At 41.6% G+C, this 11,906-nt stretch overlaps 1 protein-coding gene and 1 pseudogene across 1 annotated transcript; one reads left to right on the top strand and one right to left on the bottom strand.

The window, feature by feature from the left end:
* Positions 1 to 3,159: 3,159 nt before the first annotated feature.
* LOC118605099 lies at positions 3,160 to 3,278 on the bottom strand (annotated as a pseudogene).
* A 4,791-nt stretch (positions 3,279 to 8,069) lies between these two features.
* Positions 8,070 to 9,143, top strand: LOC107499494 (olfactory receptor 2D3-like). The gene has a single exon (XM_016123701.2). The coding sequence runs from the start codon at positions 8,070 to 8,072 to the stop codon at positions 9,015 to 9,017; it is 948 nt and encodes a 315-aa protein (XP_015979187.2). The 3' UTR covers positions 9,018 to 9,143.
* The last annotated feature ends 2,763 nt before the right edge of the window (positions 9,144 to 11,906 follow it).

The raw sequence follows: 11,906 nt of genomic DNA, 5'->3' as shown, positions 1-11,906 counted from the left end.
TGCTTTGTATCCCTGCGACTTTGGGTTTGGTGGGTTTGGAGGCTCTAGTGCTCAAAGGAGGAATTATTTCACTAGGGAAGTGATCTTGGGTTCTAGTAAAGTAGAAGCTGAGATTATCTCCTGGCCACTGCCACTAAACCAACAGGCAGAGCTAGTGACAAGATGGGAGATGAAATCTGACTGAAGTGTGATTGAGAGAGAAATACAAGATAGCAGTTTGAGATAGAAGTGTGGACCACTCTTTCTAGAAGATTTTCTTCAGAAGGGAGCAAAGAAATGAATGGTAACTGACAGGGAAATGGAGGACAAGAAAGTTATTTTTCTTTAAGTTAATAAAAGAAATTAGCACTTTATTTCCCTTTTTGCACTCTCTCTTTAACAAAATCGTAATGCTTTCTTTTTTCTTTTACTTCTACAAAAATGAAATGAGACCTTACACATAAGGAAGATGATGTCCAGCTCAGGTTTTCTCCAGGATGAGCACAGGCAGTGTCAGACAGGAGACTCACTGCAGGTGTTGAACATCAACCAGACAGTGATGTTAAAAGACAAGAGGGTGGGATATGAGTCTTACCTGGAACCGTGCAGCCACACCTGTGTCAAGAAAGTTGCGATTTTTCCTCTTAATTTTTCTATAAGCTTTATTTACTACTGAGATTCGAAAAAAAATAAAGATTGTACTGCAGGACTACTACCACAAGTGTATGATATTGTCCTACCAATGTTAGCTAAATTATTATTTCTCAAATTTGAAAGTGCATAGGAATCAAGTGGGGGAGCTTTGTTAAAATACAAATTCCGATTCTGTAGTTGTTGAGGGAGTGGGGTGGAGGTGGACACTAAAATTGTGCAAAGTGTGGGAGAGAAAATGGACTTAAACCATTGTAAGATTTCTGCATTGTTTGGGAAGTGTTAAGGTACTTTATGTTTAAGTGAGAGTGTAATAAGTCAATGATGCAGATTTTATTTTCTAGAGCAAGAACTGACACATTTTTTTTATTCTATAAAGAGCCATATAGCAAATATTTAGGCTTTGCAGGCCATATATGGTCTCAGTCTCATATTTGTCTTCTTTCTTTTTTACAACTCTTGAAAAATGTAAGTTTGCTAACTCCTGCTGTGGAGTAGGGTAACTTTTGTTCCAGAGCAACAACTGAATTAATAATACGAGTAGTACCTGAAAGAGTAAAACTCAAAATATAGTAGAGAAAGTGCCTTGTAAAATGACTGGCATGGTAAATATTAGCCTAATGAATCTGTTGTGCATGGACTAGGTACCTACACTGTGCCAGGCACTTAGACACTGTGGTTTTAGAGGCATGTGAACACATTGTCACAAACCTCATGGTTATACTCTCTTACTGTTACAGAGGAACCATATATAAGGACGATGTACATCCCTCATTGTGTCCCTATGATTATAATGCAACACTGGTGGGAAACTGGCTCTATTGCGGCACAGAACAGGGGACCTGATAGTAATTTTTACTCTTGGAGTCAGATCTTCACAGGTCTTACTAATTTTTAAGCTTCTCAAGACTCTATTTTGTAAACTTCCAAGTTGTTATCTGCAACCTCACCTCTCCAAACAGAGAAAGCTGAGCCTTTGCTAAGCGGGATATTTGTGTGACTGAGGGGCATAAACACAAACCTCTGAACTTCCATGAGGGATCTGCTCCCAAAAGCTCTATAAGTCCTCAAACTCACAAACAGTTCTGTGAAGTAGAATCCCAAACCACCCCTCATTCTCTATTACACCACAAAGATATAATACTATCACCACCAAAAAATAGAGTGTATATGCCAACAACTGGAAAACAACAATATGAACACAGTGTAAAGTGGATACTAGGCAGTGTTCTAGATTTATTCATTAGCTAAATCGGGGGTCCCCAACCCCTGGACCACAGACCAGTACTAGTCCATGGCCTGTGAGAAACTGGGCTACACAGCGAGAGGTGAGCGTCAGGAGACTGAGCAAAGCTTCATCTGTATTTGCAGCCATTCCCCAGCGCTGGCTACACTGCCTCAACTGCACCTCAGATCATCAGGCATTAGATTCTTTATTAAAATTTTATATTATTAGTTTCAAGTATACAGTACATTGGTTAGACATTTTTATAGTTCATAAAACAATTCCCTTATTTGCTCTTCCTCTCCTCTGGCCCTCCACCTAGCCATTATATTATTGTTAGCTGCACTACCTACGCTGTGTTCTCTATCCCCATGACCATCTATTAACTACTAATGTCCTTCTTTAACCATTCACCCTTTTCTTCCGGCCTCCCACCCCCTTCCCTTCTATCTGTCACCAGATTGTCCTCTATATTTGTGAGTCTGTTTTTGATTAGTTTGTTCTTTTTCTTCCTCAGATTCACATATAAGTGAAATTATATGGTAATTTGCTATCCCTGTCTGACTTATTTCACTCAGCATAATAACCTCTAGGTTCATTCATGTTATTGTAAATGGTAGGATTTCATTTTTTTAATGTATGAGTAATATTCCATTGTATATATGAACCATAGCTTCTTTATCCAGTCATCTGTTGATGGGCAGTTAGGTTGCTTGCTTATCTTGGCTATTGTAAATTGTGCTGCCGTGAAAAATTTAGGAGTGCTCAGATCTTTACAAATTATTGTTTTGGTTTTCTTTGGATAAATACCCAGAAGTACAATTGCTGGGTCAAAAGGCATATTCATTTTTATTTTTTTCAGAAACCTCCAGACTGTTTTCCATAGTGGCTGTACTAATTTGCAATCCCACCAACAGTTTTCTCCTAATCCTCGCCAACACTTGTTGTTCTTTGATCTATTGATGATAGCCATTCTGACAGGTGTCAGGTGATATCTCATTGTGATTTTAATTTGCAATTTTCTAATGATTAGTGACCTTGAGCGTCTTTTCATATGTCTATTGGCCATCTGTATTTCCTCTTTGGAGAAATATCTGTTCAGGTTTTCTGCCCATTTTTTAATTGGATTATTCAGGTTGTTGAGTTTATGAGTTTTTTATATATTTTGGATATTAATCTCTCTCTCTCTCTCTTTTTTTTTTTTAGGTGAAGCAACCTTTGGTTGACCTCACAGATTGCAAAGACCTTGTGAGCTTACAATCCTTTATTGATTGATTGATTGCTTGATTGATTGTAATTTTTAATGCCTACAGCACCTAGTCTTCCTAGGTGGTCTCCCTTCCAAGTAGTATTCAGGCCCAACCCTGCTTAGCTTTGGAGGTCAGACAGGATCAGGCTTGTTCAGAGTAGCATGGCTGTAGACTTGGATAGTAACCTCTTATCAGTTGTATCATTAGTGAATATCTTCTCTCAATCAGTTTGTCGTCTTTTAGTTTTGTTGATGGTTTCCTTTGCTATACAAATCTTTTTAGTTTGATGTAGTCCTATTTCTTCTCTTGTTTTCCTTGTTTGAGGAGATATATCCGAAAAGAAATTACTGTTAGCAATATCAGAGAGTTAATTGCCTATGTCTCTTCTAAAAGTTTTATGGTTTCAGGTCTTACATTTAAGTCTTTAATACACACACACACACACACACACACACACACACACACTCCAGATTAAAAGCATTGAAAGAGATAAAAGGAACAGTTTGACTTTACAGAATCACTGCTTCCCCTAGGAGACAGAGCTCAGTGCCAAGATAGCCCTTCTCAGCTGGCAAATTCTCTCATTGGAGAAAGTGAGAGCACATAACAGACTTTGACAGTATTACGTTAAGTGAAGTAAGACAAATGGAGTGTAATCTCATTTATATGTGGAATTGAAAAGAGACAGACTCATAGAACAGAGAGCACAATGGTGGTTGCCTGGTGTTGGGGTGTGGGAGAAATGGAGAGATGTTGGTCAAAGAGTACAAACTTCCAGTTACAAGATGAATAAGTCTGGGGATGTAACACACAGCATGGTGACTATAGTTAACAATACTGTGTTGTACACTAAAAAATTACTAAGAATGGATCTTAAATATTCTACACACACACACACACAACACACACACACACACAAAGGTAATTATGTGAAATGATACAGGTGTTAACTAACACTTTTGTGTCAATCATTTTATAATATATACATGTTCCAAATCAGCATAATGAACATATCTTACTGTGAGATGCAATTCAACCCATAACACTGATTTATTCTGAACTTGAACTATCCCTAGGTTCCAGTCTAGTCATTTGGCCTGCAGGGTGCCAGTCTCAATATCCCTTCCTCCTGAAGTTCTACCTTAATACCCCCATGGAGTCTCTTTCTTTCTTATGTTCCCATAGCGCACTCTGTGAGTTTGTACATTACAATTTCCTGTTAGAAATGCACTACCTTTTATCCATTTGGTAAATTTGTAGTCATTATCCAGACTCAGTGTAAGAGGTCTCCTGAGAAATCATCATGTCCCTTCCCACAAGCAGAGCTAATCAGCCCTCCTGTCTCTGCACCTTGGACATCTCCCAATACAGTTTGTGTCACAGTGTACTGATATGTTTGGACTGTTTCTCCTCAGTAGACCATGAGCCCTCTGGAGGGCACAATGTGTCATTTTACCTGGATGTAACGTTTTAGAGTAATGTCAGTAAATGTTTGTTGAGTTGAATTGGGCATATAGTAAGAGAGGGAATGATGAAAACGTGATGGAAACATTTGGAACGCCATCCTAATATCTACAGCATGTTCCACTAATCTCCCCATCCAGTGCTCATGGCAAATGTCTCTCACTGAACCTTGGTATGTCTCAGAATCTGCCACAACCTAATGTTCTACACAGTGTTTGCAAACAAGCTGACTCTATCTGATGTCTCTGAGTGTTACTAATGACTCAAGTGATGGTAATTTCAAATCAAAGACATTTACTTCAGATACCTCTCATAATATTATCCAAGGAGCTATCTCCTCCATCTATACTTGGGACTGATTCTGATCATAATTATGAAGGACGTGCTGTACGTCCTGCCTGACCTAAGAAACAGACGAAGGTGGCTGAGTGGTGGTGGTTCCTGATCACTCTGCGTCTAATTACAAAAAAATACATATGTTTGTAAGACAAACAGAACAGATGAGCCATCTGACGTATACTGGGGAGTAAGTTTGAGCATACATTACATGCATATTTTACCAAAAGAACTGTATATTTAATCCCTATAATTTAATAAATTAAATAATTTACCATATTTAATCCCCAAAACTACCCTACACCATTATTGCTCCATTTCTCTGATGATGAAACTGAAGCACAGGGAGGCCAGTATCTTTTCCAACAATACACCAGAAGTGGCAGATTCAGGATTTGATCTCAGGTTTTCCTACTATCCAGGGCTTTGCTCCCATGTGAAATATTCATCAGCTGGTTTAGCTTGAGTCAAGTTTTGCTAAGGATCTTACAGATGTTCGAGGCATATTCCCTTCCCTTCATAAGGTCACAGACTTTGGAATCACAAGACAGGCGCACATCAGGCCAGGACCCAACATGATGGAGACAGTGAAGTAGGGTAGTCTGGCTGAGATCAGAATAGAGTCCTTCCCTGACAATCCACCTGGAAACCCCTAGTCATTCCTTATGGTCATAAAATTCTTCCCTGGCATGCATGCCTAGCCCTCGCACCTGTATTTCTCTGACTATGCACTTACTCTAATTGATGTTCACACATAAGTCCCCTTGGACTGTGAGGTGGAGTAGGCAGAGGCCTGTGGGGAGTGGAGGAGGGGTCTGGTTGGGTGTACAGGCCTTGAGTGCAAGCTGGGATGCTAAAATGTATGCTTAGGGCTGAGGAAGGCTTCTGGGGGCCTGGAGAATCCCACAGCACACAGGCTGATTAAGAAGTTGCCTGATTTGTCCTCCCTAAGGATCAAATATTAAAGGAGAATCTAGCAGGCTCCTGACTCATCCCTCACAGAGCCCAGGACCAGGTAAGGAGAGGAAGGGCACTGGCAGGGGCCTGACCCATGCAGACCCACCCCTAGACATCCTCTGCCTGATGCTCCCTACCTGTCTGACCTCCTTCTATCCACCTCAGACCCTCCATGCCTAAGCATCTATATGCTCTGCTCCCTGACTTCCGTCCTCCTCTATTCATTGATTTCTCCGTCTTTTGTCTTTCTTCCTCTTTATTTGTCTTTTGGCCGTGCTCCTTGGGTTAGGTGGGGAAACAAGTCGAAGGAAGTGAAAAATGTTTCTATGGAACTGAGGCAGCCCACTGAAGATATGGAAGAAGACACTAGTAGGAGAGATAAAGGTAGGGATGATAAGTTATACGCGAGGGAAAGGGGTTAATTGAAGGTTCAGGGCAGTCGTTGAGCTGGAGGAAGACACTGAAACTGGGAAGAGCTGTGATGCTCTTGTGGGGGAAGGGGAGGGAAATAACTCCTTCAAACAGAATACTGATGTCCTGGCATTCCTTTCTGGCTCAGCCCTAGGCCATGCCCTGGGATGGCTGCAAAGGAAGGTCATAGTGAGCTTGGAGCCCCACATTCATCTCTCACTGGCTCTTCTTCCCATTTCCTCTGAGCTCTCCTGTTTTCCTCAATTCTTAGCCATATTCTAGTCACCAAGTATGTAGCAGGGACTGAGAGTACAATGCCTATTGAGAGACTAGTGCAATAGTCCAGGCATCAGGTCCAGATGAAACTGGAAGAAGAAGAGCAGAGAGAGACGGCCAAGTCCTTAACTCTTCCAGATATTGTGAACCGGATGTCCTCCTGCCCTCCAGCAAAACTGGTCACAATGAATCCCAGACATTTTGTCTGATCTTCTCACGGGTCAGCCAGTTTACTATCATGTCTTGTTTGTCCATTTCTCTCCAGCTCCTAGTACATGGCCTGATAGGTAAAATGTCCATCAAATTCTCTTCCTCATGGTGTCATTTATCAAATGGTCAACAAAGACCATTTGTTGACCATTTGATAAATACTGACCATCTGATAAGCGATATCATGAGAAAGAGGATTTGATGGAAACTAGAGTTACTGAGTTCCCGCCCTGTGCTAGACTCAATGCTAGGTACCTCACACATATCATGTATTGCTTCTCATGGGATCTCTTCCTGGGAAATTGAGCATCAAAGAGACTTCATTGCTTGAACAGGGCCAGAGTAGAAACACTAAGACTTGAATTCAAGTCCTCTGATTCCAAATTCCATGCTCGTGTACCAGAATACTCCACATTCTATGGCATCACAGAATCAGTGCTAATCGTGAAGAAATATATTAAATCCAAGCACAGTCTTAAACTGGGGCTCTCTGCCTATTATAAGTCTCAACTCCAGGAAAGAAAGGGACTCTAAAGAATAGTTTACCATTGGAAGGAATATTCCCTCCAGGCTGAAAAGACTTAAAGATGCCAAATCTGTCTTTAAGCAAAAAAAAAAAGACAGCTATTATTCTCCCTCAATTATAGCTTTAGGGTCAAGCACAAAGACCCTTTCCTTTAGTTATGGGTAAGGCCAGAAAAAGGCAGAGCAGTGAGTGACACATCTAAAAGGAAATCAGAAGCTTCCGGAAGGCCAAAAGATCCAAGAAACACAGACCTGGATAAAATTTTCTAAATGTTTTTAAGGTTTCTGGAGTTATATACCTTCTCCACATATCTGACTCACCCTGTCTATATAACAAGAGTAATCAGATGTTTAAAGCCCCAAAGCAAACTGTCCTTAGTGCTTGTCTTCTGAGAAGAGGGAGGGGAGGGCTTCAAATCTTCATCATCTCATTCTTCAGCCAGGACTAAGAGAAAAGAGCCCCCAAGCAATGCACTATGTGTTGGTAACTCCTGAAGGGAAGGAAAGCAGATAGCTTTGCGAGAGCTAATAGATAGGATGAAATAAAACAATGGAGATTTTGAAAAAAGATTTGGGGCTGAGAAACAGAAAGTTCCATGAAGGTTTCCCTCCCCTCCTCAAATGTAGCTCCATCGCAGGTAGACTTTATCTTTGAATTAATGTTATTTCTAAGTAAGATCCGAATAACCACTGGCCTCACCAGCAACTGAATGAACATGTTACCTGAATATGAGGCTAAGCTGGGCCACTAGCAGGTGTATTTCTCTTTCTGCAGCTGAAGGAGAATGAAGTTTTCTTCCTGGGAGAACCACAGCTCCGTTTCTGAGTTCGTCCTTCTGGGTTTCTCCAGGGATTCAAATATTAATATAATCCTCTTCAACATCTTTCTCTTCCTCTACCTCTCTACACTTGTGGGCAATGGACTCATTGTCACCTTGATCCACATGGACTCCCGCCTCCACACACCCATGTACTTCTTCCTCAGAGTCCTCTCCATGCTGGACATGAGTTATGTCACCACAACTGTGCCCCAGATGTTAGTGCATCTGGTCAGCCGGAAGAAAACTATCTCCTATTTTGGATGTGTGACGCAGATGTTCACCTTCCTGGTGTTGGGCATCACCGAGGGCTGGCTGTTCTCTGTCATGGCCTATGATAGGTATGTAGCCATCTGCCACCCACTTAGGTACAAGGTTATCATGAGCCCGTGGCTGTGTGGGGCAATGGTGGTCTTTTGTGGATTGTGGGGTGTCAGCTGTTCCCTTGTATATGTTGTCTTCACAATGCGCCTGCCTTACTGTGGCCCCAATGAGATCAATCACTTCTTCTGTGAGGTTCCTGCTGTTCTAAAACTGGCCTGTGCAGACACATCCCTCAATGACCGAGTTGATTTCATTCTGGGTTTCATCCTTCTCCTGGTACCCCTTTCCTTTATTCTGGCCTCTTATATTCGCATCTTTGCCACCATCTTGACAATCCCTTCAACCCAGGGTCGACTCAAGGCCTTCTCCACCTGTGCTTCCCACATCACTGTGGTAACCATGTTCTGTGGACCTGCCATGTTTATGTACATGAACCCTGGGGCTGATGCCTCTCCAGAGCGGGACAAGAAACTAGCCCTGTTCTACAATGTCATCTCTGCCTTTCTCAACCCCATTATCTATAGTCTTAGAAACAAAGATGTGAAGAGGGCTTTTCTGAAATTAACAGGCTGGGGCAGGGTCTCCGAATGAGGCCATTGGAGCACAAAAGGCCACAGCCAGACGTAAAACCGCATATTCTGTGGGTTTTCTACCCCATTCCCTCCCATAACACAATGGACAGTTAAGAATCATTGACTTCAGTTTGGGGAGATGTGAAGGTAGGTAGCCGTCTGGGACTTGTTGATGACTTCTGCAGCTGGGCTATCCTCAATCATAAAGAAACTCAAGTGTAGACAGAGTGCCAAGACAGAAGTTGCATTTGACTCAAACTATTAGTCCTCTTTCTGATTAATGTTAGACCCCTTTAGCATCAGAATTGTTGAGCTTTCATTAACTAATAGCTCTCAATAAAAGTGATGGTTCAGATGGAGGTGATGCAGATTCAATCCAGGCAGATGTCAGTGAAGTGCTGTGAACTCAGTAAGGAATTAATGATGACTGTGGTATTGGTGGGTTTGTGGTGAGTATAACTTGTATGAGGAAGGATAATATTTGACTTCCCATTTCACAGCTGGTTATAGGAAATTTGCTGAACAAGCTTTGGAATGTAAAAAGGAAGGGGGTTTAGGAGAGATGCTGAGGTGTTGGGAGAGAGAGCTGGCATGAGCCATACAGAAAGATCAGCAGGATGCGCCAAGTCCCCAAGTCACAAGGGCAAAGGTAAAGGTAGTAGAAACATTGTAAGAGTTGATCATTATTCCAGACTACATCAAGTACTACAATGGGAAGAGATGGAGGACAAAAGGAAGATTTGGGATATTCCTTAATTTTAGTAAACAGAACTTCAGAGAGAAACCTCTATGAAGAGGAGACAACACTCATTATAGAAAGGAGCATATGACATACATGAAGCCCAAGAATTGAAAATTTGGGGTGGTAGCAACCAGAGATGGAATAGACAGCACAGAGTTGAAATCCCAGCCCCTTCATTTCCTAACTGTGGGGCTTAGGATATGACTCCCTAAGCACCTGAACATGAGTTTTCCGAGGTTCAGGTTTCCTCTTTGGTAAAATGGAGATAAAATTACTTACTTTGAAGGCTTGGAGAGACTGTAACTGTTTATTGTCCAATGAGGAGATAGAAACTACTTGGTAAGACAAAAAGGGGAGATTTAATATAAAGAAATATTAACTATGATGACAGTAAATATAAGACATAAAAAAACATAATGTGGTACTCGAGGGCCAAGGATAGTAGTCAAGGAAGGACAGTCCTGAGAGGGATTCAAACCTCATTAGAGAAATTGTATTTCAAATGAAAGGCAGAAGATTTCACTGGTTTGCCAAAGCCAGGGTTCATCTGGAGTTGAGAACTAAGGCCACCTTCCAGACTGTAGGTAAGGAAGCTGATAATTAGTAAAAAGTGGTGTGAACATACAGTTAGATGCTGGGTGCTAATGGGACTGAAAGCTTCCAGAGTGCACGTGTTTTCAGATGGAATAACTTCTCATTCTGTGACCCTGAAGGCTACAGGTGCTGTGTGCATGCTGGTAGAGGCTTGCTGCAAGTGCACAAGGTGGCTGCGTGCAGATCACTCCAGGGCTTCTGGAGGGAATCAGGCAGGTGGTTGGCAGTGTGGAGCTCAGATTTCCACAATGAGAGGGCACCAGACTGAGATTCCAAGGTCATTGTGCCTTCTGGGCCGCAAGTGGCCCAGGCTGGAAAATGCAGGGAACCTCATTCTTCCTGCAGTGTCCCTCCAGGGCCTTCTAAGAATGTTTAGCGTCATGCTCACTTAAAGGAGAAATATGTAAGGGAATTATGTTGTTTATAAGATAGCATAGATTGAAAGCTGCATTTGGAACCGAGAGGTAATAAATGGTAACTGATACAGTCCAGACTTTCAGGTAATCAGCTTCCATTAGCATCCCTCCATGAACATTCAAACACCTTTATAACAAACAAAACAACTCTATATTATTACCTAACAAGATACATCTCCTCTTACAAGTGAAGGAGATCATAGACTATATTAAGTACTCCTCAAATTCAACGACAATCTCACTGAATAGTCTGTTACCTGAAAACAATATTATAATGTTAGCATCCAGTAAGACGTGTATTAAATAATTTTTAAATGGTGATAAGAAATCAGAGAATGATTGTGTACAATAAAACCTATGTATATTACAAGCACAGAGTTTTCCAGTTCTATCTTTAGCTCTCCTTCTTTGTCTGCTTCAGCACCATAATCAGTGACTTCTGCTCCCAATATCCTTAACCTGGCATTCTCCGTGAGAACACCATGCCATGCAACTCTCTAAAAGAGTGATTCTTTATTCTCACCCTGGGACTGTGAATCCCTGACGATCTCATCCCTGATGACCTTTGCTCCCATCTCCTTTCCAGTCATCTCAAGTCACACCCACAGTGGAGTCTGTCATTCCTAAAACTGCAGCACTCCCCTAAGAAGAACCCAAGTATTCTCACTGAATTTAGGGCTCTTATTTTGGGGCTCTTATTATGACCACATAACCCTTCTTCAGGGACCATGGACAATGGAATCCTCTTTTCACTTGGGGCCTTTGTACATGCTGTCCCCTTTCCTGAAATGCCCTTCTCCTGGCAACTTGAACAGGTGACTCCTTGTCATCCTCAGGTATGAGGTAAATCTTCCCTCACAAGGGTCTACCTATCAGCTCTCACTAAGTAGATTTCCCTCCATTTTTTTCTGTCATATAACTCTGTTTATTTCCTCAGAATTCTGCAGATTATTTTTTCGAATAATTAAACTTAATTTCTCTTTTAGGGTATTATTCCACTAGTGGGAGAAATAATTTAATCTTCTTGGATTTTCCCTCCCCTTCTCCCTGACTCCAACCTCCAGAGAGCTTACAAAGTGCTAACGTGTGCAGTGGTGGGTAGAAGTGGGTTGAGATATAACCTGGTCTTCTGCATCTGACATCCATTGAGAGACTT

Source organism: Rousettus aegyptiacus, unplaced genomic scaffold (genome assembly GCF_014176215.1).
Source record: "Rousettus aegyptiacus isolate mRouAeg1 unplaced genomic scaffold, mRouAeg1.p scaffold_m13_p_1, whole genome shotgun sequence".
NCBI classification, from domain to species: domain Eukaryota; kingdom Metazoa; phylum Chordata; class Mammalia; order Chiroptera; family Pteropodidae; genus Rousettus; species Rousettus aegyptiacus.
This window is presented reverse-complemented; position numbering and strand designations above follow the sequence as displayed.

Excerpts from the sequence above, each read along its gene's own strand:
- LOC107499494 (XM_016123701.2), top strand. The coding sequence starts at position 8,070 with ATGAAGTTTTCTTCCTGGGAGAACCACAGCTCCGTTTCTGAGTTCGTC.